A 27,280-nucleotide genomic window follows, 5' to 3' on the forward strand; every position below is an offset into this window, starting at 1 on the left:
TCCTTTTCCTCTCCCTTCCTTTGCCCTCCCCACACACCACATGTACTCTTCTTTTCCTGGTGACTGTTTCACAGTAGAGAATTGAAAATGAAAAAAAATCTGCTTTATATTCTACTAGGAGTCTCAAAACCAACGGTAGACATCTGGAGGGCTAGATGTGGAGTGGGCAAAGTGGGAGAATGGGAGGAGACTTCATCTGCCTACATAAAGCGAAGACAATCAGAATGGCCCCAGCCCCTGTCTCTCGCTGCTGACTATCCTGGGCATCGGTGGATTCCATTAGCCCTTTATTTTCACATTCTTAATCAGAAATGATTTCCATTTGGGGGCCTGTTCTCCCATGCTTGGCTAGCCCTGTCATTCTTTCTGAAGAATGTCTGCTTGGCTGGTTAATAGATTCATTAAGGGGCATCCTTGTGAGTTATTTCCTCCCATCTGGCCAAAAGATGACAAGCTATTGAACTCAGTGAAATAAAACTGTCCAATTCTTCTCCAATATCTACCTCCTCACCAATATCTGGCTCATTTTTTCCCCTTGCCATCTACTGAACCAGCAAATGAGAAGAGAAGCAAATCTAGGGCTCTTGGCAGCTCACAGATGATGATAATCAAATGAGAATTCCAATCTACAGAAGGAATAATAACAGGCTTAAGTCTGGAACCATAGAGCATGAACAGTGTCTCCTCACCCCAGACAGCAATGCAGCCAGGGAGAGACAGTGGAGATAATCTAGGCCCCATGCCCTGTCCCCTTGTTCCACTTGCCACACACCATGGATGAGGAAACTGAGGCCCAGAACTTCCCAGTAAATAAGTGGTTATGATAGAACTAGATTCTAATTCTTCCGAGTCCCAGGAGAGCGATCTTTGTATTCTAGCATGCTGTTCTACTGCTGCTGAATTCATGAGGCACTCAGACTCCCTGACATCAGCCTCTCTGAGAAGAGCAGCCCATCTGGGTTACCATCTCTCCATAGTTCTGGCTGATGGGCTACCAGTGGGGAGGTAAGATGGGACGTGATGATCATGGGATTTTAGAGGAGGAAGAAGCCTTGCCAGGTCATCTAGACTAACTTCTCCTGCCTATGCTACAGTTAAGGAAACAGAGTCTTAAGGAGAGGAAGGGACTAGGTCAGGGTCATACAGGTAGCAAGGTGTACAGCTATAATCTAAACCTGGGTGCTCTGACTCTAAAAGAAGGGCTTCTGCTGTAGCACCTTGTTCCTACAGTAGGAAATAGAGATATGGTGGGGAAAGGACCACAGAGGGCATCTAATCCAATCTCCTAATTTTGACAGATGAGAAACTGAGGACTAGAGAGGCTAAGTAGTAAGGGGCAAAACCACCTAGTCCAAGCAATAATTAAACAAGAAGTCCTTCTATAATTTCCCTGATAGTTAGGGGCACCCTGTTTGTACCTAGACTGTAAGTATCTTGAGGGCAGGAACTGGTTTTTTTTTTTGGTCTCTTTTTATACCCCAGGGCTTAGCACACAGAAAATGCTTAATAAAGGTTTAGAGCTTGATTTTATTGATTTATCAAAGACTCCTAGTTACTAGGATTCCATTATCTTTCAAGATAGCCATCGCATTTTGGGATAGCTCTAAATGTTAAAAAAGTTTTTTTCTTCCTTACAGTTATCTGAAATCTGCCTTCCACTTCTTGTACACAAGTCATCCTTGGTAACCAGAATCAAAAGTACATCTGTGCATTTCATAAAGAGCCACAGTGAGCTGCCGTGAAAACTTCTTTCTAAGAAATGCAGCTGGGTTTCCCACCTTATACCTGGAGAGCCCATCCTTGGAACCCACTGGTTTTTATAACGTACATTTGCTTTTTTTCTCTTCTCTTTTACTGGCTTCTTGGGGCTTCTTCTAGTCCATGGGAACATCCAGGGGATGGTAAGTTGGTAAAGTTTAATCAATCAATAAGTATTTATTAAGAACTATGTCTCATACACTGTGTCAAAAAAGGGTTACAAGGCAAAAACAAAAACAGTCCCTGACCTCGGAGAGGTCACATTCTAATGGCAGTTATTCTACCCAAAACCTGCTAAACCCACTCAGATGAAGGCAGTTCATTCTTATCAGTCCAGGGTCTCTAGCTTGTGACTCATAAGCCAAACCAGAAAATCACAGAATTTTCAAATTAGCCTCATCCACCCCAATTATTCTCCTTCTGTCCATATCCCACTTCGCAGATGAGGAAATTGAGTCCCAGAGAAATAATTTGTTGAAAGTTTTCCCAGCAAACTTGTAAGCAACCTGGGACTAGAGTTTAGGTCTACAGAAGTCATTGCAACTGTCATCGCAATTTTACAAATTAGGAAACTCAAGTGACTCACTTGGGTTGACACAGCAGGTAAGTGTCAGAAGCCAAATTCAATCCAGGTAATCTTAGCTCCAAGTCAAGCATGCCGTCTACCCAGGCTTCCTATTGCTCCCTAGCTTAAGTGCTCGGACCACCCCTAATAACAGCACAAGCAACTTCTCTAACAGAAGCCTAGTAGAAGATCTGGTCTCCTTGTCAGCAATGAATGAGACCTTGAACTCAGAGTCGGCATCTAAAGACTTTGCTTGCACAAAGCTACATTTCCCTTGATTCACCCAATCTAAGATCATTGATGTGGAGCTGAAAGGGACTTGAAATGCCATCCCGCCCAACCCCCTCATTTTTCAAATGAGGAAAGTGAGTCTTGAAGATGTTAAGCAAGCTCATGATCATAAATCCAGTAAATATCAGTGGAGACATTTGAATTCAGGTCCAATCTACCACTTTATGCTTCTACTTGGACTAAGGGTCCAGAGCCCTACCCTTTGACCCCCAGCACCCTCATAAGGAACATCTGTGACAACTGCGAATGAGAGCTTGGATTTATAAATAGCGTCTAATGTTTAATAACTTGCATTAATAACTTCACTTAAATTCACAGGATCATCGAATCACATTTTTTTTAAGCCAAGAACAACCTTAGATATCATTTAATCCAACCATCTAATTTTATAAAGGAGGATGCTAATGCCCAGAGACAAGATGTGACTTGCCCAAAGTTTCTTAGGCTGGTTAATTTCACTAAAGACTAACTGAAATTGTGTTTATAAAAGCATATGTGGACAAAAAAGTCATTAAAATAAACATACATACATACATACAAACACATGTACACAAATACACATGTAAAGGGTTACAGTTTGAGTTTTAATTTAAAGCTAAGTTTTAAAACTGCACTAAGACTTTTGGGAAATCCTTTTAAAATGTCTTGATTTTTAAAGCACATAGTACATAGAGGGCCAGTTTTGAGAGTCAGGAAATCTAGTTTCAAACCCCACCTTTGACACAGTAGTTGCCTGCAAATAGTCAAGGCATTTAATCTCTCATTGCACGCCATGAAATTCTCTAAGACAATAAATTACAAACAAGTTCCTCTGTGCCAATCTGTTTTGGTGGAAGGAGCTTCCACACTGGGAGTTCCCTGAACTAATGAAACTAAAAGTCCACCGCCCCCTGTCCAAGACTGTAACCCAAGGCAAGTCAACAAGCAGTGAAATTAAAGCACACATTCAGTGTATTTTTCCTAAAAGGAAACCATATGCCTATAATTCTAAATCTGACTCAGTCCTGGATAACTTATTATTGCCTATAGTTAATCTAAGAGTTCACCAAAAGAACTCCATCCTGTCCAGGACCAAAGGGCATGGAATGTCCACTTCATCTAGTTGGGGGGCTTTCTGGATAGTGTCCATGGTCAGTGCTTAATTAGGAAATAGACCCTCTTTCAGAGAGGACTTATCTGAGTCAATTACCCAGGTCACGTCTGGCCTCGGGCATGGCTCCACCATGGTGGGTTCAAAAACAAAGAAAGGAATTCCAGGAGGAAATGAAGCAACGAAGAGTTAACAGAACAGCCTTGCCCTTTGTAGCCTGGCTTTATTAATCAAGGAAGTCTAATTAGCTTAAGATGCTTCATCATCACGTGCCAGCGGCTATCATGTTAAGTTCTAAACCACTCTGGTTCCATTGTTCCATTGATGATGCCAACTTTACGGCCAATGTTATGTGTTAGTGGAAGAACTGACCCAGTACTTAACCAAACCAATCCGTTTATCTATAAAACGAAGGGTCCGACTCAGTGCCCCAACGTTCTTTCCAGTTCCAAATCTATTTTCCTAGCATGCTAAAAGATAAATTTATGACTCACTCATGGAAATTTTAAAGTCATCTCATTCCAATATAATAAGGCCTTTCCATCTGCCCCACCACTGTACTCTTGGGTCTGCTGTGCTTTTCCATCTACCCGTCAGGTGACTTTTCTTCTATAAGTTGTCTTATCCAATTAAAAGCGGAAGCTCCCTGAGAGCAGGGACCATCTATCCTTTTCTCTTTGTATCCTGGTGGTTAGCACAACGTCAAGTGTTTACTAAATTATTTTTCATTTATCAGTTTAATCATTCTTCCTTTGGGAGAACCAGCCTCCTCATCTATCCCTCCCACATTGCCCTGGGTGGTCCTGCTTCATAAAGTGCATCTTACTCTTCATATTGGGATTCTCCCAAGATTTGGGCACCAGAAGGGACCTTAACCACCATCTAGTACAACCATCTTATTTTGCAGATGAGGAAACAGTGGCTCCCAGAGGTTAAGTGACCTGGCCAGGAAGACACAGGTGGCAAGCAGTTAGAGAGGACCGTGAACACAAACATTCTTGGTCCAAATCCAGTGCTCTGACAGGAGTCTATCTCTCCCCCAGCCGCTCATTCACATTAACTTGTACTAAATCCTACTAGACCAAAGTAGTCCCCGTAAAGCATAGAACTCTTCCCTCTCCCACATCTAAGGCTAAGGAAAGGATGTTGTTGTTCATCCATAGCTCTTCAGTGTGGCCTTTGGATAATTTTCTTGCAAGCCAGTGTTCTAGCCAAGCCTCACTCTCCTACAGACTCACTCACCATCCTCTTCCCTGTCAGTTGGAGACTTCACCTGAGGCAGTAAGGACATTTATTGAGCACTTTATGAACAAGCTCTCATTTGGGCCTCACAACACCCCGCCTCCCCCGCCCACCTGCCATTTTAAAAATAGAAACAGGAACTACAGGTAGTATTCCTTTCATTTTATGCAGAAGGAAACCAGTGTCACGTGGTTAGGCTTTGAATTCAGGTTTCCCTGCTTTGCTGTCAATCATTCACACTGTACCATACTGTCAGGGCAGCTGGATGTTGTCCCAGTGGATAAAGCTCTGGACCTGGAGTCAAGAAGACCTGAGTTCGAATCTGGCCTCAGATACTTGCTAGCTGTGTGACCCTGGGCAAGTCACTTATTTGCCTCAGTTTCCTCATCTGTAAAATGACCTGAAGAAAGAAATGGCAAACTACTCCAGTATCTTTGCCAAGAAAACCCCAAATGGGATCATGAAGAGTTGGATATGACTAAAACAACTGAACAACGGCAACAACCATATTGTCTCCCAGTATGGCAGGCTCTACTGATTGATATTCCCCAATAGAACTAAATGAAAACCTCCCCTGAGCCTTTTTTTTTTTTACAAAGAGTCAGAAAACTCCCAGGCCTCCACCTTTTGCTTCAGACCTTCAAGGTTTAACTTCAAAAGCCCTTACAGGGGTTTTTAGAAGTAGCCTCTAAATATCTGCTTACTTGTCAGAGGGAAGGCTGTAAGTGACCTCCTTAGGCCTCAGGAGTGCTGTCCAGTATTCTATACCCTTCTTGCCCGAGGGTCTTACCCTACTAGATTGATGTTTTTAACTAAATCAAAGAAGTCATTCTTTGCCTCATTTCTTACCTAGCCTTAATCACTGAATGGGTGTTGCCTCAGTCAAACTGAGACCTGGGAAAGACCTTAGCTTAAAAAGGCCAGGGTCTCTCACTGCATCTGGGGCAGGGTCATCTCTGGTCATCTTGACCTATAGCTTGCCATTGGACCTAGATGGCTTCAGGGGAGAAAGTGAGGCTGGTGACTTCGCACAGCCCTCCCTCACTTAAATCCAATTCACTTGCAAGTCATGACATCAGCTGCCTCATGTCATTGGTTCTCTTCAAGAACAAGGGACAGACAACAATACTTTCTTGCCGGCAGTTTCTTTGCAGAAGAGAGAAATTGCTTTGTCATGTGTAGCTTTAGAAGGAAGACTATGGCTACTGAGGTGAACACATCTATAGTCTCCTTTTCCAATCAAAAGAAGATTTTTCTTCCCCTTACTTAGCACCTCTATTTCAGCTCGGTGACCTGGACTACATTTGCACAAAAAGTGTTTTATTTTGTTTCCCCTCTAAGCTCTACAGAATTCTGCACTTAACAATCTGACTACTGGGAAAGACCTCTGATGCCAAGTTAGATGAGATACCTAAAGGGACTAGACATTTTCCCCCTTATGAGCATTTGAAAAACATTCAACAAAACACACCTTTTAAAAACCATTGTATATAGTATTCTCTGCAGCAGATGCTCCAATATAGCTACCTTGCCCTCAGCCCCAAGCCTTATTTCCAATTATTATTTTCAGTGAAGAAGGATTCAAGAGACTCCATAATCAGCTGTTGCTGACTATACATGATTACTTTTGTGGTTTAGAAGTCAATATAGTGATAGAATTCAGTGACCTACCTGGCTATCCCCTCCCCCAACCCACCTCCACCACCTTTACTTTTCATACATGACATGAGGGATCAGATCATGAAAAACAAGTCTCATAACAGACTTGACCTCTCAGCCACATAACCTCTCCACCACCACCACCATAATACCATCATCTTTGATAATAAAACCTCAAAAAAATGGCCCACATCACAAAAAAGATGGAGAACACCATGGAACCCTAGAGTTATAGGAGGTAGATTTGAAAACCATAAAAGGAAGAAGGCAAAGAATTAGCCTTGCCGTGAGTTAAAGAGTGAAAAAACAGGAAAGGCAAATTAGCAGGGATATTCAGACCCAGCCAGTTAAGCTAATGTTCCCTATGAGTGTGTTTGCCACTAGCAAGAATAACCCTTCTGGGTCTGAAACACCTTCCCTGATCCCCTCCACCTAATCCTCTTGATTGGTGAGTTCAAGAACCCCCCCCCTTCCCTCCTCTCCCATATCCTTTCCAATTCTGGAGTCATTAATCAAATCAAAACTGCCTTTGCTACAGAAAAGGATATGTCGGTCTATTCCTCTATGGCTCCATTCATTATCCTTGTAACTTTCCAAACTAAAATGCTACTTTCTGGTTGTGACACTCCTCTATTTGTCATCTCCTCCCTTATAATGTAAGCTCTTTGAGCGCAGAGACTGTTTACGCATTTTTTATTCATATACCCTAAGTTTATCACATAGTTTTAAATAAATGCTTATTTATTCATTTATGACATCCTTGAATGTATGACATATTCTCTCTGCCTCTGTCTCTGTCTCTGCCTCTGTCTCTGTCTCTGTCTCTGCCTCTGTCTCTGTCTCTGTCTCTCTCTCCTCCCCTAACTTTACTGGTATGAATTCATATATATATATATATATAGCTTTGTCTATATAGATGTAGGTCTCTGTATCTATCTATATATCTCTATAAAATATGTATATGCATGAGTATATAATATTTGATATGTGTATATATACATATATATCAGCCTATATTTCATCAATGTGTGGACCTTCCAGCATGGAAGCTCCCTCCAGGGATGCAGATTAGCAAATATCAGTAAAATAAAGTCTTAGGAAGCTGTCTCCAGGCCCAAGAGGGTAAATGACTTGTCCACAATAATCCACCCAATATGGGTCAAAGCAGCACGTGAACACAGGTCTTTCTGGTTCCAAAGCTGGCCCTCTGTTAACTGAGGTAGGCTGTTTCTCAACATAGAGTCTATTAACAAGGGCCATTCTGAAACCTAACACCTCAGGCTTAGCACAGACAATGTCTTTAAAGACTGACGGTCCTTTGGCCAAGGACTCTGAATGGAGTGGTGGAAAAGAAAGCTTAGATTTAGCTCCCTATGCTGATTAAGAGCTAGAGAAAACTCCTAAACAGCAGAACAAGTGCAAAGCTAGGTTCACAGGAGCAGTGACCAAGAAACCACACCATATGGACATCACCCTGCTATCTCAAATCCCAGAGACACTATTTTGAAATCTCTTATTCTAGTATTGACCTACAAACATCTGCAGGGAGTAGAGAGCAATGATTTCATTGGTGCAGAGAACTCCCATTGAGGAAATCTATTCTACCAATGCAAATTGCCAACTCTTCAAGCAATTTATAACTTTAGGAAGTTGTCTGGGGAGAGTGAGGGGCTAAATGACTTGTTCAGGGCCACACAATGAACATATGTCAGGGTGGGATTTGAACCCTATTCTTCCAGACTTTGATACTGGCCCTCTGTCCACCATGAAACACTGCTTCTCAACACTGGGCACTGGGCTGGGCATCAGGGAACTGGATTCTGGTTCAAATTTGGAAACGGACTCACACTATGTTCTTGAGCACTTAACTCTGTGCCACAGTTTCTTCATTTATCAAAGGAAGGCAAAAATACTGGCCCTACCTAACTACCCCACAGAGTTTTGAACATCATATTAAATGATGGATGTGAAAAGACTTGGAAGAGCTGTGGTTTCTACATTTTTATGATTTCTACCCTGCCTATTTCCAGAGGGATTGGAAGCAGCATAGAGATAAAAATATAGTACAAGATGAGATGCTTGAGGAGAAAATAAAATGGCAATCCTAAAAAAGGAAAATAAAAGAGAAGGTGTTTGGGGCACCTGAGTTGAGGAGGTTACCACTCTGGGCAAGGAGTCTGTTTCTCCGCTCTCTGGCAGATTGGAAAAAAAAGAGAAACATGTTAGATTATATAGCCTTCCCTTTTTGAAAACAGAAAGCATACGCATTCATCTTCAGAGAGAATATTTTCTCTGGCACTAAACTCAGGCCAGGAATTTTATCAGGTGGGCCGTCGGCTTAGATGACTTAGATCTAGAAGTAACCTTAGAGATCAATTTGCCCAATCTCTTCATTTTTCCACCCCCCAAAAACAGAATGTTCCTAAGATCACACAAGTAGCAAGCCATGAGCCAGGATTTAAATCCAGGTCTTATGACCATAAATCCAGTATTCTTTCCATTCTTCCCCGATGCCCAGTATAATGAACACTAAGTGACAAAATAGACAATATCTTTAGCTATGGTTTTACCAACGATAGAGAGATACTGTCCAATTACATGCATTGCATATATATAGAGAGAAAGAAGAGATACTGCCCAATTATGTGCATTGCATATATATATATATATATATATATAGTATACACACACATATACATATATACATACATATATGTGTGTGTATATATGTATATATATTATACACACATGCATACACACACATATATATTATATATATATTATATATATATATATACACATACATATATGACGGACACACACATAAGCTGTCTTCAGACCAATATCTCCTTGATAGGACAGGCCTAGTTCTTAGGCCTTCTAGAACAGCCTTCAAGAACTCAGAATCATCTTCAAAGCAGTGGAAAGAATTATGGCTGGGAGTCGCAGGATGCTCAGTTCAAATCCAACCTCTGGCATAAACTTCCAATGAGATCTTGGGTAAATCAGTTAAGCTCTCTGTGCTAATCTTCATCTACAAAATGAAGGTTGGAGTGGGCAGGGTTTGAACTAGATGGTCTCTGGAGTTGATAAAGCTATAGGCATCCATTAAGCTTGTATTATTTCCTAGGCTATGCTAGCTGTTGGGAATTTAAGTGGGGGAAAGAACCTGATCTCATAGAAAACACGTTCTGCAGGGTAGGGGGTACAACATACACACATACATATGTATACACATATACATATATACTTATATATGTATATACAAGATATACACAAAGTTTGGTAAATACAAAATAATTTTGAAAAGGCGATGAACAACTGGGGACATCAGGCAAGGATTCATATAAGAGGTGCCATTTGATCTGAATCTTAAAGGGACCTAAGGATTCTAAGAGGCAGATGTGAAAAGGAAGTGTAGATAGCCTTAACAAAGACATGGAGGTGTGAGCAGGAAGGTGAGCCGTGAGAAATACCAAGCAGGGTAGTTTGGTTGGAGTGTGGCCTGAGAGACAAGGAAGAACATAAAATCAGACTGGAAAGATAGGTTGGAGCCAAGCTATAAATGGCTTTGAGTGCTGAAAATAGGAGGTTTTATTTTATCCTAGCAGGGATTCTCAGTTTAGGGTATGGGAACTTATTCTTTTAGCCTTTTGATAATTTGTATTTTGACAGAATTATTTCCTTTGCAATCCTACATATTTTATTTTATGCATTTAAAAAACATTCTTAGCCCTAGGCTTCACCAGACTGACAAAGGGGTCCATGGCAGGAAAAAGGTTAAGACCCCTCTCCTTGTCTTAGAGGCAAAGATGTTTCCTGAGAAAGATACCATTAGATGTGTACTTTAGGAATATCGCTTTGACAGCAGCATGGAAAGGGATAATACAGACAGTAGAGAGGTATTAGACTACGGGACAGAACGAGGCACAGTCAGATGTGGTCACTTTGTCAGTTTTGCTTTTTTATCACAAGGGAAGGTTTATAGGTGAGGGTAATTACTGGGAAATGGCAGTAAGATATTAAAAATAAAAGCTGTGGTAGAGGGGGATGAGCACTGGAGTGGGATTTGAGAGGCCGACACTCGGATCCCCACCTGGCTCCTGACCAGCTGCGGGGCCCTAAGTGCCTTACCCTTCCTCTCTCGGCCTCAGTCCTCTAATCTGTAAAACGAGAGGAATAGGCTGGGTGGCTTCTAAGGTCCATTCCGGATCAAATTCTATGACTGTGGTAGCTTTGAAACGGGGCCAACGACCAGCCTGGTCAGAGTCTCTTAGGAAACTGCCCACAGCCAACACAGGTGGCCAGGAAGGAATGCCCAGAAAAAGTCGAATAGTCTTTGTGTCCTGGCTGATGAATCCCCAGAACCAATCAATCATCACCTGATATGTCTTAAGCCCCCACTGTGTGCCAGGCACTGTGCTAAGCACTGGGATAATAAATCTTTAATAATAATTAAATAACAAATAAATAAATAGCAGCTAGGCGATGCAGTGGATAGAATTCCCGGCCTGGAGTCAGGAAGACTTATCTTCATGAGTTCAAATCTGGCCTCAGACACTTACTTGCTGTGTGACCCTGGATAAGTCACTTAACTTTGCTTGCCTCCATTTCCTCATCTGTAAAATGAGCTGGAGAAGGAAATGGCAAGCCATTCCAGTGTCTTAGCCAATAAAACCCAAAATGGAATCACGAACGCCTGAACAACATATGTATATGTACAAAGATGTATGTATAGATATATACATATATGTATATATAGATATGCCTATATACATATATATGATCCAGTTTTTTCTATATTATATATAATTTATATGTAATATAAATATACTGAGAAAATTAAGTTTTATTGTGTATATATGCATATATGTTGAAATGCACATGTATACACATATATTATATACAGGGTGTATTTATGTATACGCGCATATGTGTGTGTGTGTCTGTCTACACACACACACAATAAAACTAGATGCCCTCAGCACCAGCTCCCGGCTGAATGCGGAGGCCTCGTAGGAGCCCCAGCCAGCCAGACACCTATAATGACACAAGGAATAAAGCCTGAGAACAAACAGGGCCATTGGCACATTCTGACAGTTGGTCCACACAAAAGTCTGGCCTGAAGAACAAGCAGAGATCAGCCAGAGGCCTGGGCTGGGAAGCTGTAACTACACTAGCTACATTCCACACAGAATGTCCAAATCTGCACTAACCTTGTAAGTAATTGATGGTTTTAAACCATCCAGGCTGCCCTCCCATAGGACATACCTATAGAGTAAAATGAACTAAATCAGCAGGCTGCAAAGAACAGAATGGCAGAAAGAACAAAGTCTGTCTTCATGACCTTCCCCCATCTCATTCTATGCTTCTCCTCCTCATTCCCCAGGGCCACTAACATCTATGTCAACAACTAAGAAGAAAAAAGAAAAAAAAAACAAACAAACCGGCCAAAGCTTGCAAATTGCAAGTTGCCTGCAAACCCCTACCCCATCCCCCCACTCCCTCATCTACCCACCCACTGACCGCTGGACTTGCAGACAAGATTCGGAATACAGTCTTCCTGACAATTCTGAGGCAATTTCTAGTTGTATGAGCCAGTCCAATACTTTCGCCATGGCACCATGCTGCTTCCCCCACCTCTACACCCAAATCATTCCCAGGGGTGTCACATTTTAACAGGGTAAATGGCTAGAAATGCAACCTCCAAAGCAAAAGGCATTCATCCATCTCAAATGGTGGAATTCCTCGCAGCATGGCAGCTGATTGCAATATCTGGGAGGAAATGGTGCCTCTCACCCCCTTGAATCATATCTCACAGGATGATCAGGCATGGAAAGGCTGCAATTTGCACCATTGGAGAGCATGTCCCCATCAGTGAGATCACAGATCCACCATGGAGGGCCTTTTCTACTCCTACATGGCACGTAAAATACAATTAAAACTACTTTTCGCTTTGCCAGGGTATCAGGTGGGAGTAAGGCATAGAAGGCAGTGGCATCAGGCATGCATTCCTTATTCGTGTGAAAATTCCTGTGCTAGATACTCAGAGAAATGGCAAGCTTAGATAATAGGCATCCCTACCTTCATAGAGCTTACAATCTAGAAGGCAGATAACAGAAACAGAGACAACTGTCATACACAACATAAGCACATGAGAAAGATAGAACCAGAAAAAATTGTGTGTGAAGTTTAAGGAGGAAGTTTGTTAGATTGAGGGGATCAGGGAAGGCTTCCCAGAGGAGACAGAACTCAAGCTAAGCTTTAAAGGATGGATGAGTATACAATAATAATAGTAGTAATAGTGATGATTGATTTATGTATGTGTGTATGTAAAACTTTAATATTTGCAAAATGCCTTGCATACATTACCTCATTTGATCCTCACAACAACTCCGTGTGATAAATACTACAGGCATCAGCCCCATTTTGCAGATGAGGAAACTGAGGCTTTGAGAGGTTAAGAGATTTGCCCATGGTCACACCACTAACAACTCCCCAAAGTGAAATTCAAACTTAGGCCTTTTCCTGACTCTAAGACTCACACTCTTTTCAACTACCATTCAAGAAGTATAAAGGAAAAGAAAGTCATCTGTGAAAAAAGAAGGAAATCTGCCTCTAACTAGCTGTGTGCTTAGCTTGTCAGTCAGTCAATAAACATTTATAAGGTGCTTAGCATATGCCAGGCACTATGCTAAGCTCTGGGGATACAAAGGAAGAGCAAAAACCATGCCAGCTGCGAGAAACTTGCATTCTAACGGAGAAGACAACATGTTGTCTTGAAGAAGGCATTAGCAGCTAGGGGGTGGGGGGCAAGCAGGAGGTAAGTTTTCTATTCAGAACACAGTTCGGGTGCTACCTCCTACTCTAGATCTTTCATAATTCTGTCTATTTCTCCTCCCCTCCCCCACCCCAGGAACACCTGCTCCTTCTTGGAGATTACATATACATTGTGCATACTTCGTGTTTACTCACTTGTGTACATATTGTACTAGCCCAGTAGAATGTAAGTTCCCTGAAGCTAGAGACAGTTCTATTTCTGTCTTTGTATCCCTGGTCCCAGTACAGTACCTTACACAGTATAGACACTAAATGATTTTTTAATTGAATTTTATCTGCAAAATGAGGGGAGTTGACTAGAGGGACTCTGAGTTTTGACCCTCCAACTCTGACATTCTGTGGAACAGCAACCCTATAACCTTCTCTGTAGAAGGAGGGCCTGTCAACTGCACCAAGTCAGAGCATATGAAGCATTCATGCAGATATTTTTTGGCCATAACTATAGCCTGATTAAGGTGAACCACAGAAAAAAGAATCCAGAACTAGCGTTGAAATTGTTTTGGGCTCAATTCCATTAGCCATTTTTCTGTATCTGCACTGAGCTATTCCAAAAGCCATCACTGCAGCTACATTTAAAATAAAATATGTTTTTGTTTAAAGTCCTACAACTTATGCACATCTCCCACTTCTCTACCACACCCCTCCTCCTCCCCCATGGGCCTTTTGGCTTGTAGTAGAGAGGCAGAGAAGAAAGAGAAATAGCCACACTGTGAAAGCTAGAGCAAACAGAAACATATGGGACCATATTTACTAACTGACTAATTAGAATACAGCATTTTGGCAGATGATGGAAGATCTGGGTTTTTTTCAGATCAGGCTGAGAATCCATGCCAACCACGTTCATTCTTCTTTAAACATATGCAGAGAATCTTTAGGTTGGAAGAACCCTTAGTGGCCATAGAGCATCCCTGATAGATGGTCAAAGCCACCCAAAGTGAATCAGGGCAATAACCCTGAATGTTGGTGGGGTGAGTGTTCACAGCAATGTGCAGTGATTCAATGAGACAGACTGGGGAGGAAATACTGCCTGAGACTCATATGCACATAGAACTTCTAAATCACCCCCTTCTCCAATCAGCAACACAAAGGGTCCACTCTCTTCCTCTTTCAAATGTCCTCTTCCTGAATCCACCTTTTTGAGGACTCTTCTTCCTTCTCAAAGCTGCCCTTGATAGTCATTTAAACTTAAGAGACAATGTGGTATGATGGGTAGAGTTGGCCTCGCAGCCAACTGGGTCCAAGGCCTATTTCTGACACAAACTAGTTATGTGACCCTAGACAAATCACTTAGCCTCTCAGTACTCAAGGAAATGGCCCAAATACTAAGTTACAGAGAAAGTTCCAATCTGCATTAGGAGAAGAAGTTTTCCCATCCGGGAGTTCTCTGTTCCAATGAAAATCCTAAGTCCAGATCCTATCCCTTTCATCTGGATACAACATTTTTGGCATGAGAGAAATATGGCATAGTGGGAGGGGCACCAGATTTGGTGTCAGGGAACCTAAATTTAACACCTGGCTTTGCCACTTTCTAGTTCTGTAACCTTGGGCACCCTCTCTGGGCTTCAGGTTCCTCACCTGTAAAGTAAGAGAGTTTGATTAAATGCTTCTCTGGTTCCTTCCAGTTCTAAATCTACATTCAATCACAAATAGGAATGTGGGGTCCAAGTCTTTTGTAGGGGCAAAGTCCATCATCATCATCACCATCATCACCATCACCACCACCACCATCATCACCATCACCACCACCATCACCATCATCACCATCATTGCCATCATCATCATCATCACCACCACCACCACCATCATCACCATCACCACCACCACCACCATCACCACCACCACCACCATCATCACCATCATCACTATCACCACCACCACCACCATCACCATCATCACCATCATTGCCATCATCATCATCATCACCACCACCATCACCATCACCACCACCACCATCATCACCATCATCGCCATCACCACCACCACCATCATCACCATCATCACCATCATCGCCATCATTATCATCATCTACAATGCTTACTACATGCCAGGCACTTTGCTAAGCACTTTACAATTATCTCATTTGATCCTCACAAGAACCCTGAGAGGTAGGTGCTATTATTATCCCCATTTTTACAGTTGAGGAGAGTGAGGCAAATAATAGTTAAATGATTTGCCCAAGGTCACGAAACAAATAAGTGTCTAAGGCTGGATTTGAACTCAAGTCTTCCTGACTCAGGGTCCAATGTTCTCTCCACCACACCACATAGACACTTCATCTGCTATTTTTAAAAGGGAAGAATTTTTTCTTATATTTTTTTCTCTCCTTATAAATCATCTGCAATGCAGAGGTTTAAAAAATTAATTTTGGAAGTTGGGAACTAAGACTTTTCAGTGATCCCGTGGCTCTGGTGTCTCAAGGAAGATTTAGAGCTGACCTTCGAAACCATCTTGTTTAAAACCTCCAGTATTCTTAGGAGAAACTGAGTCCCAGGGAGGTGTTTTGCCCATGATTATATAAGTATAAATATAAGATTCAAGCCCAAATCCTTAGACTTCAAATCCTGCTTTCTTCTACTGTCCTATAAGAGTCTTCCCCTCCTCCCCCCAAATCCACTTGCTCGCAGCTGAAACTGGAAGAATTGGGGACATGATGATCACAGACTTGCTCCCAAAAACACTTACAGGTCTCCCCATTCCCTAATACCCGTTGCCAGCAGGGCCCCTTATTTCTATCATCACTCTGGCTTTTCTTTCAGCGTGTCCTGGTGTTCAACGAGAACTACGCTCATAGTAAATTTTACAACTTCTCGTCTCTATCTTATCCCCAGGGCCAAAATACAATTTTCTTTTATGCTCTGGCTGAAGCCTTGACTAGCCTTTTTTTTTTAATACTAACTCAGAAGCCCTGTCCTATCCCATCCTGCTGCTCCCACCTCACCACCAAAAGAACAAGACATGTGGTTTCTATTATATAAAACATCTGGATACGCTCAAGGGAGACACAACCCACCCCCAGTAAAAACAGCATGAGGTCCCAGGGACTCATGCTGTTCTGACAATATCAGAACCCTCTCTCACCAACCCCAACCCCAACCATGGAGTGGAAAGCTTCCTGGGACCAGGGTAATGGGCAGGGAAATGTCTCATGATAATTGATAATCTTAGAAAAACAAGAAACGGAAAGACCATATTTTGGCAGCTATACCAAAGTTCCTATCTACCCCGCCATGCCTTCTCATACCTGGAGCCAGGGATGCTTGGATTGACCTTCTCAATGAAGCACCCAGTGACTTTATTTTGGTTGATTTTCTTCTATCCATTTTCAGTTCTCCTTCTCTCCAAATCCGATCTCCAGATATATACTGCCCCTTTGGGCTCTGTCTATGGGTATGGTGGGGGTGGGCCCTGGCTAGTCAAAGCCTATAGAAAAGATTTGGGACCAGTCATTTTGGATTTGTATAGTAATAAGTGGGCTAGATTTAGAGCCTGAGGTTAGGGGTTCTGGCTCTCCTATCTACCAATCATGTGACTTGGGTGCACTCAACTACTGTGAGCCTCAGTTTCCTAATTAATAAAAGGAAGGTAACCTGACCTACCGTGACCTCACAGGAGTGTTGTGAAGATCCAAGAACTTTTGTCTTTTTTTTTTTGCCGGGGCGGGGGGAGGCCTGATCTGTGATTTCATCTGTTTAGGGAACTCCCTTATGTGGCAATTCCTTCCACCCATGAATATTGTCATCTAGTCTATAATTTATAGTCTTAAGAGAGTTACTTGTAGCAGAGAAGTAAAAATGACCACTCCATGTTCACAGAGCTAGTATGTGTCAAAGACAGGACTTGAACCCAGATCAAATCAAGTCAAGTCAAGGAGTATTTATTCAGCACTTAAATATGTTCCAGGCTCTGTGCTAAGTATAAAAATACAAACAAATAGAAAGACAGTATCTGCCCTTAAGAAACTTACATTCTAATAAGGAAATACTATGCATAAAGGGGGGAGGGCGAAAGGGTAGAATGTAGAGACTGAAGATTCTCTGTGTAGGGATGTGGTGGTGGGAGTACAGCCAAGAGTGAAATGAAGACACAGTTAACCTGGGCTTCCTCATTAAAATGGAGGTTCTGGGAGGAAACAGCCAATCAGAGGGAGAGGTCTCAGGGACATGATGTACTTCCAATGTAAGAAATAGTCCAGGCATGGAGTGAGCTTCCAGAGTGAAGAGGTTTCTATGGCACAGAACACACCCATGTCTTCTGGATTCCAAGGCCAGTCCCCCAGCCAGTATACCAGCCTGCTTTTCTCATTATCAAAGCAGAGAATGCACAGGAAAATATTTGGTACCTTGTAAAGTTACACAGATGGGATAAGATTACTATGATTATCAGTTACTGGGCTTGAGTCGAGGTCATGGTCAGGCCAAGTAGAAATGAATTAGAGCCAGCCAGACAAGATCTGGGGCTGTGTTATGTCCATGTCTGGGTGCCACACTTACTTTGAGAAGAACAATCGCAAACTAGAATGCATCCCAAGGAGAAAGACCAGCATGTGCTCAGGAATCTCACAACAGATGAACAGAGGAGGCACCTGGGATTTGAAACCTTGTGGGGTGGGAGGGTATTACTATCACTCTATATCCAATAGGCTACCATGTAGCAGGTCTATCGTAATAGACTTGTGGTGTAAGTGACAGAGTTTTATACTTAGACTCAGCAAAGTCTGAATTCCTTCAGGTTCCTCATCTCTAAGGGGATAAAATAGTATCTACCCGTTGTAAGAATCAAATGAGATAATGTAAGCAAAGCACTTTACCAGCTTTCTAGGGTTACATGAATGTGCATCATTTCAGTAGAATGTAAAGTCCTTGAGGGTAGAAACGATTCCTTTTTCGGGGGGAAGGGTATCTCCAGAGCCTAGCACAGTGCTTATAGTAGGTACTTCTTGAGTTGAATTGAATTAAAGAAGGATTGAACCTATTCTGTGGGGCAGAGCTTACAACCAATGGGCAGTGTAGGAAAACCTACAACTGGTGGGGGTGGGGCAGGGAAATGGGACAGAGAGGCACAATTTCTGCTCAGGAAAAGAACTTGGCAATAATTAGAGATGTCCAAGAGGGGAGTAAATGACCCCATTGGGTAGTAACCTCTGATAGAAGGAGACGTTCACACAAAGAATGAATGGCTATTCATCAAGGATTCCATGAAGGCCACTCCCACTTGGAGCAAAGAAGGGATCCCTTCCAACTCAAACATTCGACGACTTCAGGGATGAATAGAGGGGACAGAAGTAAAAGTGAAGAGTGTTAAGGCTGTGGTTCGGTATAAGGAGTGCTGGATTTTGAGGTGGAAAATGAGGGTCCAAATCCCATCTTTAACATATACTGTACTAACTGGGCTACCTCAGTGTCCCTAAAAGACTCTCTAAGGCCATAAGCTACAAATCGGTTAGAGATATGCATTGGTGAAGGGAGTTTCTCTGTGGGGAATGCCCTTCAGTAGTGAATCACACACCCTGACTAAATCAGCAAAGTGAAAATGTGTCAGGAGGAAGGGACATCATAGAGGACAGAGGACCCACTATGTCAGGTATTCTGCTGTGATTTAAATGCTTCACATCACTGGCATGCACAGATGGGTACAACTTAGCGTAGACTGAGCTGAGAACCCAGCAGTACCATGTTGCCTATACTGACATCCTCTGGGAAAAATGAAGCATTTATCAAGAGCTTTCTATGTGCCATGTACTGTGCTAAACGCTGGGATGCACACATAAAAGAGTAACAGTGCCCTGCCCTCAAAGGACTTACAATCTAATAGAAGAAAGAGTCAAGGATCTGCCTAACAAGAGATTCTGATGTGAACTAACCAAGATCAGTGGTCAGAGCAAGAGGAATACTAATTAAAACCAACTAAATTCAATGGATGGAATATTTAAAAAGAACATTTGGACTGAGGAAGATCTGGTTCCAGTCCTGCCTCTGATACTTACTGCCTACATGATCTTGGGCAGACAAGTACTTTACCTCTTAAGCCTTAGCATCCTTATCTGTAAACTGAGGGATGAGGTCATTTCTAGTTCTAAGCCTATAAGTCCATGAATTCAATATTTCTTTACTCTTTTCTAGTTTCTATAGAATCATGAAATTATAATGTTAATGATAATAATAATAGCTGGCATTTATATATAGCCTTTAAAATTTAAAAATCATTTTCTATGCATTATCTCATTTAATCCTTACAACAGCCTTCCCAGGTAGGTGTTATCATCATTCCCATTTTATGAATGAGAAAATCAAGGCTTAGAGATAATGAAAGACTTGCCCAGGGTTACCTATCTGAGACAGGATTCAAAGAAACCTCAGAGGTCATCTATTCCAACTTTGTTCAAAGCAGGGTTGCCCTCTGAACGTTACCTGATAAATGGTCACCCCCTCCAGTGATAGGTGGCTCACAACATCATGAGCCAGCCCATTACATCTTCAGACAATTCTGATTTGGAGGGATTTCTCCCTTAAACAGAGTTAACATCTGGTTCCTTCTACCCTCAAGCCCCTGAGCCACATGGTTTCTCTGCCCTCTGGAGTCACAAAGAGCAAATCTAATTCCTAGTCCCCAGGTGAAAATCCTTTATCCATTAGAAGACAGCTTTCACAACCCGCAAGTCTTCACTGTTCCCAGATAAGCATTTGGGAATGAAATCTCTCATCATGGGACCTGACTTAATCAAAGGAGAATATCACAGATAACTTTAAAGCATTCTCAGTTTCTTGGACCTCAGAGGTATCAAAGGATATGGAAAGGAATCATAGAAATTCAACCTTCTCATTCACTATTTTTTCCATGAGAAAACCAAGATCCTAGGAAAAATGATTTGTCTAAGATCACACAAGTAGTAAGTTGGATAGTTGGGATTTGAACATGAGGGCTTCTGTTTCCAAATCTGGTGCCATTTCCACTAATACTAGTCCAATACTACCCCAAGCAGGAAAAGATACTCTAGAGAACACACTGGACAAGTGGTCATCCAAACTCTGCTTCTGGACTTTCGATGAGGAGGAACTCACTCCGCCCTGAGACAAATCCTTCCACTATGGGACAGGTCTAATTGTTAGCAAGTTTTTTTTCCTGACACCATGCCTTTGCAACTGCCACCTGTTTATCCTGTTTTGATTCCTTGGAGTGACATGAAACAAATATCCCTCCTCAACACAACAACCCTCCACATACTTGGTAAGGGTTCCCTGAATCTATTCTTCTCCAAACAAAGTAGCCCTGGTTCCTTTGAAAGACCCCCAACATATTCTCCAGTCATCCTGTGACTCTGGTCACCCTTCCATTTTGAGGTTAGTTATCATATCAACCAATTGACAAGTATTTATGGAGAGCCTGCTAATACGTAACTTCAATTAGCAGAGAACCTTCTACTAATCTCAGCACAACGATTCTCTTGCAGAGATTCTCAGAATCCCTTTGCTTTTAGCAAAGCAAAGTGAATAACTAACAATATTTCAAGAGATCTCTATTTCATCAGCCTGGGCCTTCCCTCCACTGCACCCTTCCACACCTCAGAAGACAGTTTAGTGAGTGGCTGTGATGAAACAAACAACAGAAAAATAAAACAACCAAACTTTATTCAACAGTTTCCATGCTCTATAAGACTTGCATTGGAGATGGATTTTTATAGAGTCATGCATTTAGAGCTGAAAGGGACCTCAGAGCTCCTTTAAAAATTACCTCCTCATTTTAACGATGAGGAAGCCAGGGCCCAGAGAAACTGGTTAATCAAGGTCACAAAGCTAGTAAGGACCTGAGCCAGGATTTGAATCCAGGTCTTCCTGACTCCAAATCCACTGCCCTACCCATCACCATGTTGCTTCTATATGCAACATACCTTCCACTGTGAATTCATAGCTTTCAGAAGAGAGAATATCCTTTTAACTTTGGGTAGTTTTCCTCTTAGACAGTTGCTATTGATATGAATATCTTTGCCCAGAGAGTAAGGGGACATCTCTAAAAGACTGTTTCCTGCCAGGAGGCTGGTGTATGTGAAGGATGCCCTAGTCAGCCATCCCCCCACTATGCCAGCTGTCAGAAGGAGCCTATGGGCAGGGAGAAAATGTACCTTCTTGCCAGTCCGGATCACTGGCATCACAAACTTGAGAGACAAGTCTCCAGGCAGGGTCTGGGATTTCTCTGGCCACAAACATCATGTGTCCTGAGATAGAACCACCCTTTGCTTACGTTCTCAAACCTCTGATATCAGACTGCCCCCCCAGCCAGGGACAATGTGCACTGGCAAGGAAGGAATGCCATGACCACACAGCTAGTTAAGCAGCATGGAAGAAGATGGCTTTCTCCTGTGGTCCATGGGGTTCCTAGGTCAAGCCTCAGCTCTCTATGCTAATGAGGCCAGGAGGAGCAGGGTGTCCCAAATCCTTGGAGCCCATCCCTGGCCAAGGTTTCAAGCTGTTAGACAAGTTTATCTTCAATGCCTTTCTATGTAGTTTATATCCCTGGCCTTTTAGTCTTCCCTCCTGCAAAATAAATGAAAGCAGTCCAAATTTCTATAATACTTTGCAGTTTATTGAGCCTCAACAACCCTGTATGTCAGGCAAATTGGTTTAGGCAAATTGCAGATTGGCAATGTCAGTATTTTTGTTGGTTTAGGTCCAGACTTGTGATTTTATCCCTATAGGGAACTCCCAGCATGGAAACTCCTCCTCCTGTTCAGATTGGCAACTTGCCTGTAAATAATCATTTTAGAGTTGCCTGGGGGCACTGAGTGGTTAAGATGACTTTCAGAAGAGAGAATATCCTTTTAATTTTGGGTAGTCACATAGCCAGGCAAGATTTGAACCCAGGCCTTCCAGACTCTACCATCCACTATTCTGAAGAACAAGTATTTTGATCCCTTTTAACAGATGGGGAAATTGCAGCTTGGAGCATGAAGCCCAAAGTCACTGGCAGAGGAAGGACTTCTACCTCTTTCTACTACATTGAAATCCCCTTATGCTGCAGCCTTGCACTCAAGACTCTTCCTTTCAGCAATAGGCAATTCTCCCCAGTTAAATAATCACAATATTAAAGCTAGGAGGGACTTCAGAGATCAACTGGAGCAAATATCTCACTTCATAGAACACAGGATCATAGATCCAGAGCTGGAAGGAACCTTGGAGGTCATCTCGCCCAACTCTCCCATTTCACAGATGAAGAAACTGAGAACAACAGTGGTGAACGGACTCTCTCAAGGTCACATAGGGAGTAAGACACAATACCTAGACTCAAAATCAGGTCTCCTAATTGTGTCTATTCCTTTTTGTAGTACTCCAGATATTTTCCTTTCCTTTTTCCTCATCAGAACCAACTCCTCTGGTGCCCCATGCCCTCAGAGACATACGTTCAGGCAAGACGTTCCATTAACTAATTTACACTTGCCTGAAAATGGATGATAATGGTTTCGTGTGTATGCCAGGATGACATTTGTACTTTAACAGCTTTCAGAGCCTTAAGCCAAAGGAATGCCTCATGGAGGAACTTTCAAGGAGCACAGCAGAATTGTGAAGAAGAGATTTGGAGGCTGCCAGACCTTCCCTGGTCCTCCCCATGTTGCATGGTGCTTTTTCCCATGCCAGCCCTGGTGCCTACAAACAATGCCAAACCCTCTATTTAACCCTCACCGCATGTCTCCCAACCTCAGCTGGATCCACAGGACAATGATTGAACTTTTGCCCTGGGGAAGGGAAGGAAAGAGCGTTAGAGAGCTTTGAAGAATATTAGAAGGAGATGCAGGTATGAGGCAGAAAAATATTAAAAACTGCCACACAGTGATCTCACTGCTATGATTAATGCTCTATAGGTCTTATTAAAAGGGGGGCGAAGGAGCTCTTATCAGTATGAAAATATTCACAGTAGTTTTTTTCATAATTGCAAAAATCTGGAAATAACCCATGTTTAGAATAGCTGAAGCAGTCCTAACCCAGTCATAGCCAGTGTGGGAATCCCCGCTGGGGATTGGTCCCAGACTAATTGATTTAGAAGATGCTGAAAGCAGATGGTGTTCTTTAGAGAGGACAGTTAGTAAGTTCTCTCCATACCCATAGCTGCACCCCAGGTACACTTCATAGCTGGTAGGTAGCCACCTCCCACCCCCTTGCTTAGAAAGTTAATTTGGGGGACATGGTTTGTGCTGCCCCAGGCTCCATATTGCTTGTTAGTGATCCTGGCAGAACAAATTGTGTAGAAATTTTATAGGATAAGATTACGCTTTAAGAAATGGAAAATATGAAGAATACAAAGAAATATAGAAAAACATGTGAGAAGGAGTACCAAGGGACAATAGAACACACAAAATAATGACATCAATGTGCACTTAACGGCTTTCTAGAAAGCTAATGAAAGCCAGAAAACGCCAAAAAATGCATTGAAAAAGTGATAGGACAAGGGATCATGGAGGCAAACAAAAGATTTTTGTTATCATTTTGGAAAACAAACACTAATCAGGGTCATTTTAAAAATTTTGTTTGTTTAATTCACTGTTTGTTTTTGGAGGTTGTTACTAAGTTGAGGATAAAAAATTCACTGAATAAATATATAAAGATTGAACTCAACTGACTCACACACGAAAAGAAGAGGAAGAGGAAGGAAATGAAAACTTCTTATTTCTATAGTTCTATCAGGCTTCTTGTGACAATCCTGTGAAGTAAAGAGGAGGAGGATTATGGTGCTTAGCTTGCTGGCAAGGATGCTATGGCTCAGATCATTCTAAAATGACTTGGCTATGATCATACAGTCAATTAAGGCAGAAGCATAACTCAAACCCAGGTCCCTTAAAGTTATGTTCATGCATGGAGAACCAGACACAAAACATTCAACAGTACACTGGGACTAAAATTTAACAAATCTCTCTCTTCCTCCCCATCCTCCTCCCTGCCCCCCCCCTCTCCCTCCCTCCCTCTTTCCTCTCCTCTTCCTAGCTCAACAGAGTCAAATTCATTTATCTGATTAAAAAGCAAATGAGTCAACGTCAAACCTTTCCATATGTGAATAATGTCATCTCTATTACACAAATTATCCCACTAGAAGACCCATCCCTCTAATCAATCCCACCCCCACCCCTGTTTCCAAAGCTGAACAGGCATCACAGAAGGCCAATCATGTGCTGTTCTTAAATAAAGTAGGACTAAATGCTAAGTTACCTAGTAGGTAACAGATGGCATTAGTAGGAAGAGAAAAAGGGAAAGAATGAGAGAAAGATGGAAAGAGAGAGAGGAGAAGGGATGAGGAGGGTCAGAAGCAAGAGGGAATGAGAGGGAATAGAAGGGAAGAAGACATTTGGATAGCTGAGGAAATGAGACCCAGAGAAGTTAAATGCGTTTCCCAAAGTAGATGAGAGGGAGAATGGGGATTCCAACCCTGCTCTTCTGACTCCAAAGCCACTACACCATTGGGAAAGAGGGAATGGAAGAAAAGATGCAGTGGAGAGATGGGGAATGGTGAGAGAGAATGGAAGGAGAAAAGGAATCAGAGGGAAGGGGGAATGAGAGCAGACAAAAAAGAGAGAGCAATAAGAGATGGATGAGAAAGAAAAGGGGGGTATTAGGTGAGAGGTCCTAGCAAGAGAAGAAGGACGTGGAAGTAGAATGGGGAAACTCCTGAAAAGATAGGTAGGTAGGATGTCTTGAGGGCTTTTGGACTCTGATAATTATAAGCAAGAGCCTTACCTTCCTGGCTTCTAGGGTCAGAATGAATGGAGTTAGGGTCAACCTTTTCTTGAGATGTATAGCGGTAGAGAGTCTGGGACTGTTTGGGGGTCTCCTCAGTTGGATCCTCTTGGAGAGCAACAGGAGGGAGAGTGGTTGGAGTAAACTTCACCTTGGGGATGGTCTTTTCCACTCTACCCCCTTGGGCTAACTGGGGCACGTTTCTTTCTGTGGAAGTTGGGGCTTGGAATCCAATACTGACACTCTTTTCACCATCCCTGCCCCTGTCTCTGGGGTTTGGCTGAACATTGGGAATTGTGTTTCCTTCAGGCTCTGCCCTTCCGTGTTCTTCCCCTCTCTCCTGGGCTCTCTCCTCAGATTCTACAGCATTGTTTGAGTTCTGTCTCTCCTCTGGTTTCTCTTGAATACTTCCAGCTCCAGTGGCTTTTTCATTTGCCTTATGTACCTTGGAAGGTTCTGGGTAGCCATCATCTTCTCCCCTCTCTTCTTCCTCCTCTATCTCCTCCTCCTCTTCTTCGTCTATGACTTCCTCCTCCTTCTGTTCCATCACACTCCTGGTTCTAGATTGGCCGGGGATTTTAGGGTCCATGGCCACAGCAGCTGCCTGCCTGGTAGGGGAGACAAGCTGGGTGAATCCGGGAAGGGTTGTGTTGTTGGCAATAGCGTTTGTATCCTCACGCTGCAGTTCCAGCTGCTCTAGGCTGCCGGGGTCCGGGACAGGCTGGGCTCCTGGAACCATCCAGCCTTTTGTTGGGGCTTCCACCTGTGCTGCGTCTCCTTCGGAAGCCTCCTGGTCGTAGCTGTAAGGGTCATCGTAATGTCTCTCGGGATCGTTGTCCTCAGGCTCGGAGAGGTTGCCAGAGTGGAAGGCGGAGGCATCACACCCCGGAAGCTGGTAGCAAATGAGCTCGCCGCCAGAGTTTGGGCAGTGACAGACTTTGCAATGGGGCATGCGGACAGTATGACCTGCCACATACTTCTGGCCCTCGTGCAAGCAACCGATCCGTCCACACTGCGGGCAGCCATCCGAGGGGATGACGGCGTCGATGCAGTTCGGAGGCAGATCTGGGCAAAGCATGAACTGGCAGCTGATCTTACCGCCTCCTTTGGGGCAAGAACACTCCGTGCTTCCGAAGTCCACAAAGTAGGACTGTCCCTCGGGCACCTTGCCGTTCATGAAGCCGACATTGACACAATCGTAGTACTGATAGCCCTCACAGGTGCAGCCGTGCTGCAGGCAGGAGGCGCAGCACTCCCCGGGCTCCAGCACCTCCTCAATGCAATTCTCCAACGGCTTGCAGTCCACACCCGTGCAATCCTTTTGGGCCCCAGAGCCCCTAGAGAGGAGGAGCAGCAAGGTGATTCCTGACAGACAGTACCAAGGAAGTCCTCTGGGCAGAGCCATCACCCCCTCTCCAGCAGAGGAAACGCCTCGATTGCACTCGGCACTGGACCTGGGCTCGTCCAGTCAGAAATCTAGCCCGTCTCAGGTCCGAAGCGGCTGTGGTCCTCCCAGAGCCTTCTTTTCTCCCCTTTGCTCCTGCATTTATGAAAGAAAACTCTGTCAGTGACTCTGCTCCACACACACACACACACACACACACACACACACACACACACACACACACATCCTGCCTGTTAAGCATTAAAGATCCTTAGAAGTTGGGATAACATCCAACAGCTGGAAAACTCGGCAAGGAGTTAATCATCATGTCTCCAGTTCTGCAGGCCCTCGATCTCAGCTAGGAGGAGTTAGTCCCCTTGAGCTCCTCCTTGGCTGCTTCAATTCATAATTGTTCTCACTGGCCCAAAAGAATTCTTTATACCTGTAAAAGCTACATTCATCTCGCTCTGTCTGTCTCAGTCTCTGTCTTGCTCTCTCTTGTATGTATCTCTGTCCCTGTCTCTATCTCGCTGTCTCTCTTTCTGTGTCTGGGTGTCTATCTCTGTGTGTCTGTCTCTCTCTGTCTCTCTCTGCCTCTGTTTCTGTCTTTCTTCTCTCTGTCTCTGTCTCTCTATCTCACTGTCTCTTTCTGTCTCTGTCTATATCTGTGTCTGTGTGTCTGTCTGTATCTCTCACTGTCTCTTTTTGTCTTTCTGTGTGTCTCTGTCTCAGTCCCT

General features: G+C 43.1%; 1 protein-coding gene across 2 annotated transcripts in view; it reads right to left on the reverse strand.

Annotated features, from left to right (window-relative positions):
* The window catches only part of FBLN2 (fibulin 2), a 138,491-nt gene extending 111,799 nt beyond the window's left edge, over positions 1–26,692 (reverse strand). For both annotated transcript variants that reach the window (XM_036739706.1, XM_036739704.1), the window contains exon 1: positions 25,160–26,692. In XM_036739706.1, coding sequence (XP_036595601.1) covers positions 25,160–26,564 — 1,405 coding nt within the window. In that variant the 5' untranslated portion in view covers positions 26,565–26,692. The remainder of the gene's footprint in view (positions 1–25,159) is intronic.
* Between the last annotated feature and the right edge of the window lie 588 nt (positions 26,693–27,280).

The sequence above is a fragment of the Trichosurus vulpecula genome, chromosome 9 (assembly GCF_011100635.1).
Source record: "Trichosurus vulpecula isolate mTriVul1 chromosome 9, mTriVul1.pri, whole genome shotgun sequence".
Lineage (NCBI taxonomy): Eukaryota > Metazoa > Chordata > Mammalia > Diprotodontia > Phalangeridae > Trichosurus > Trichosurus vulpecula.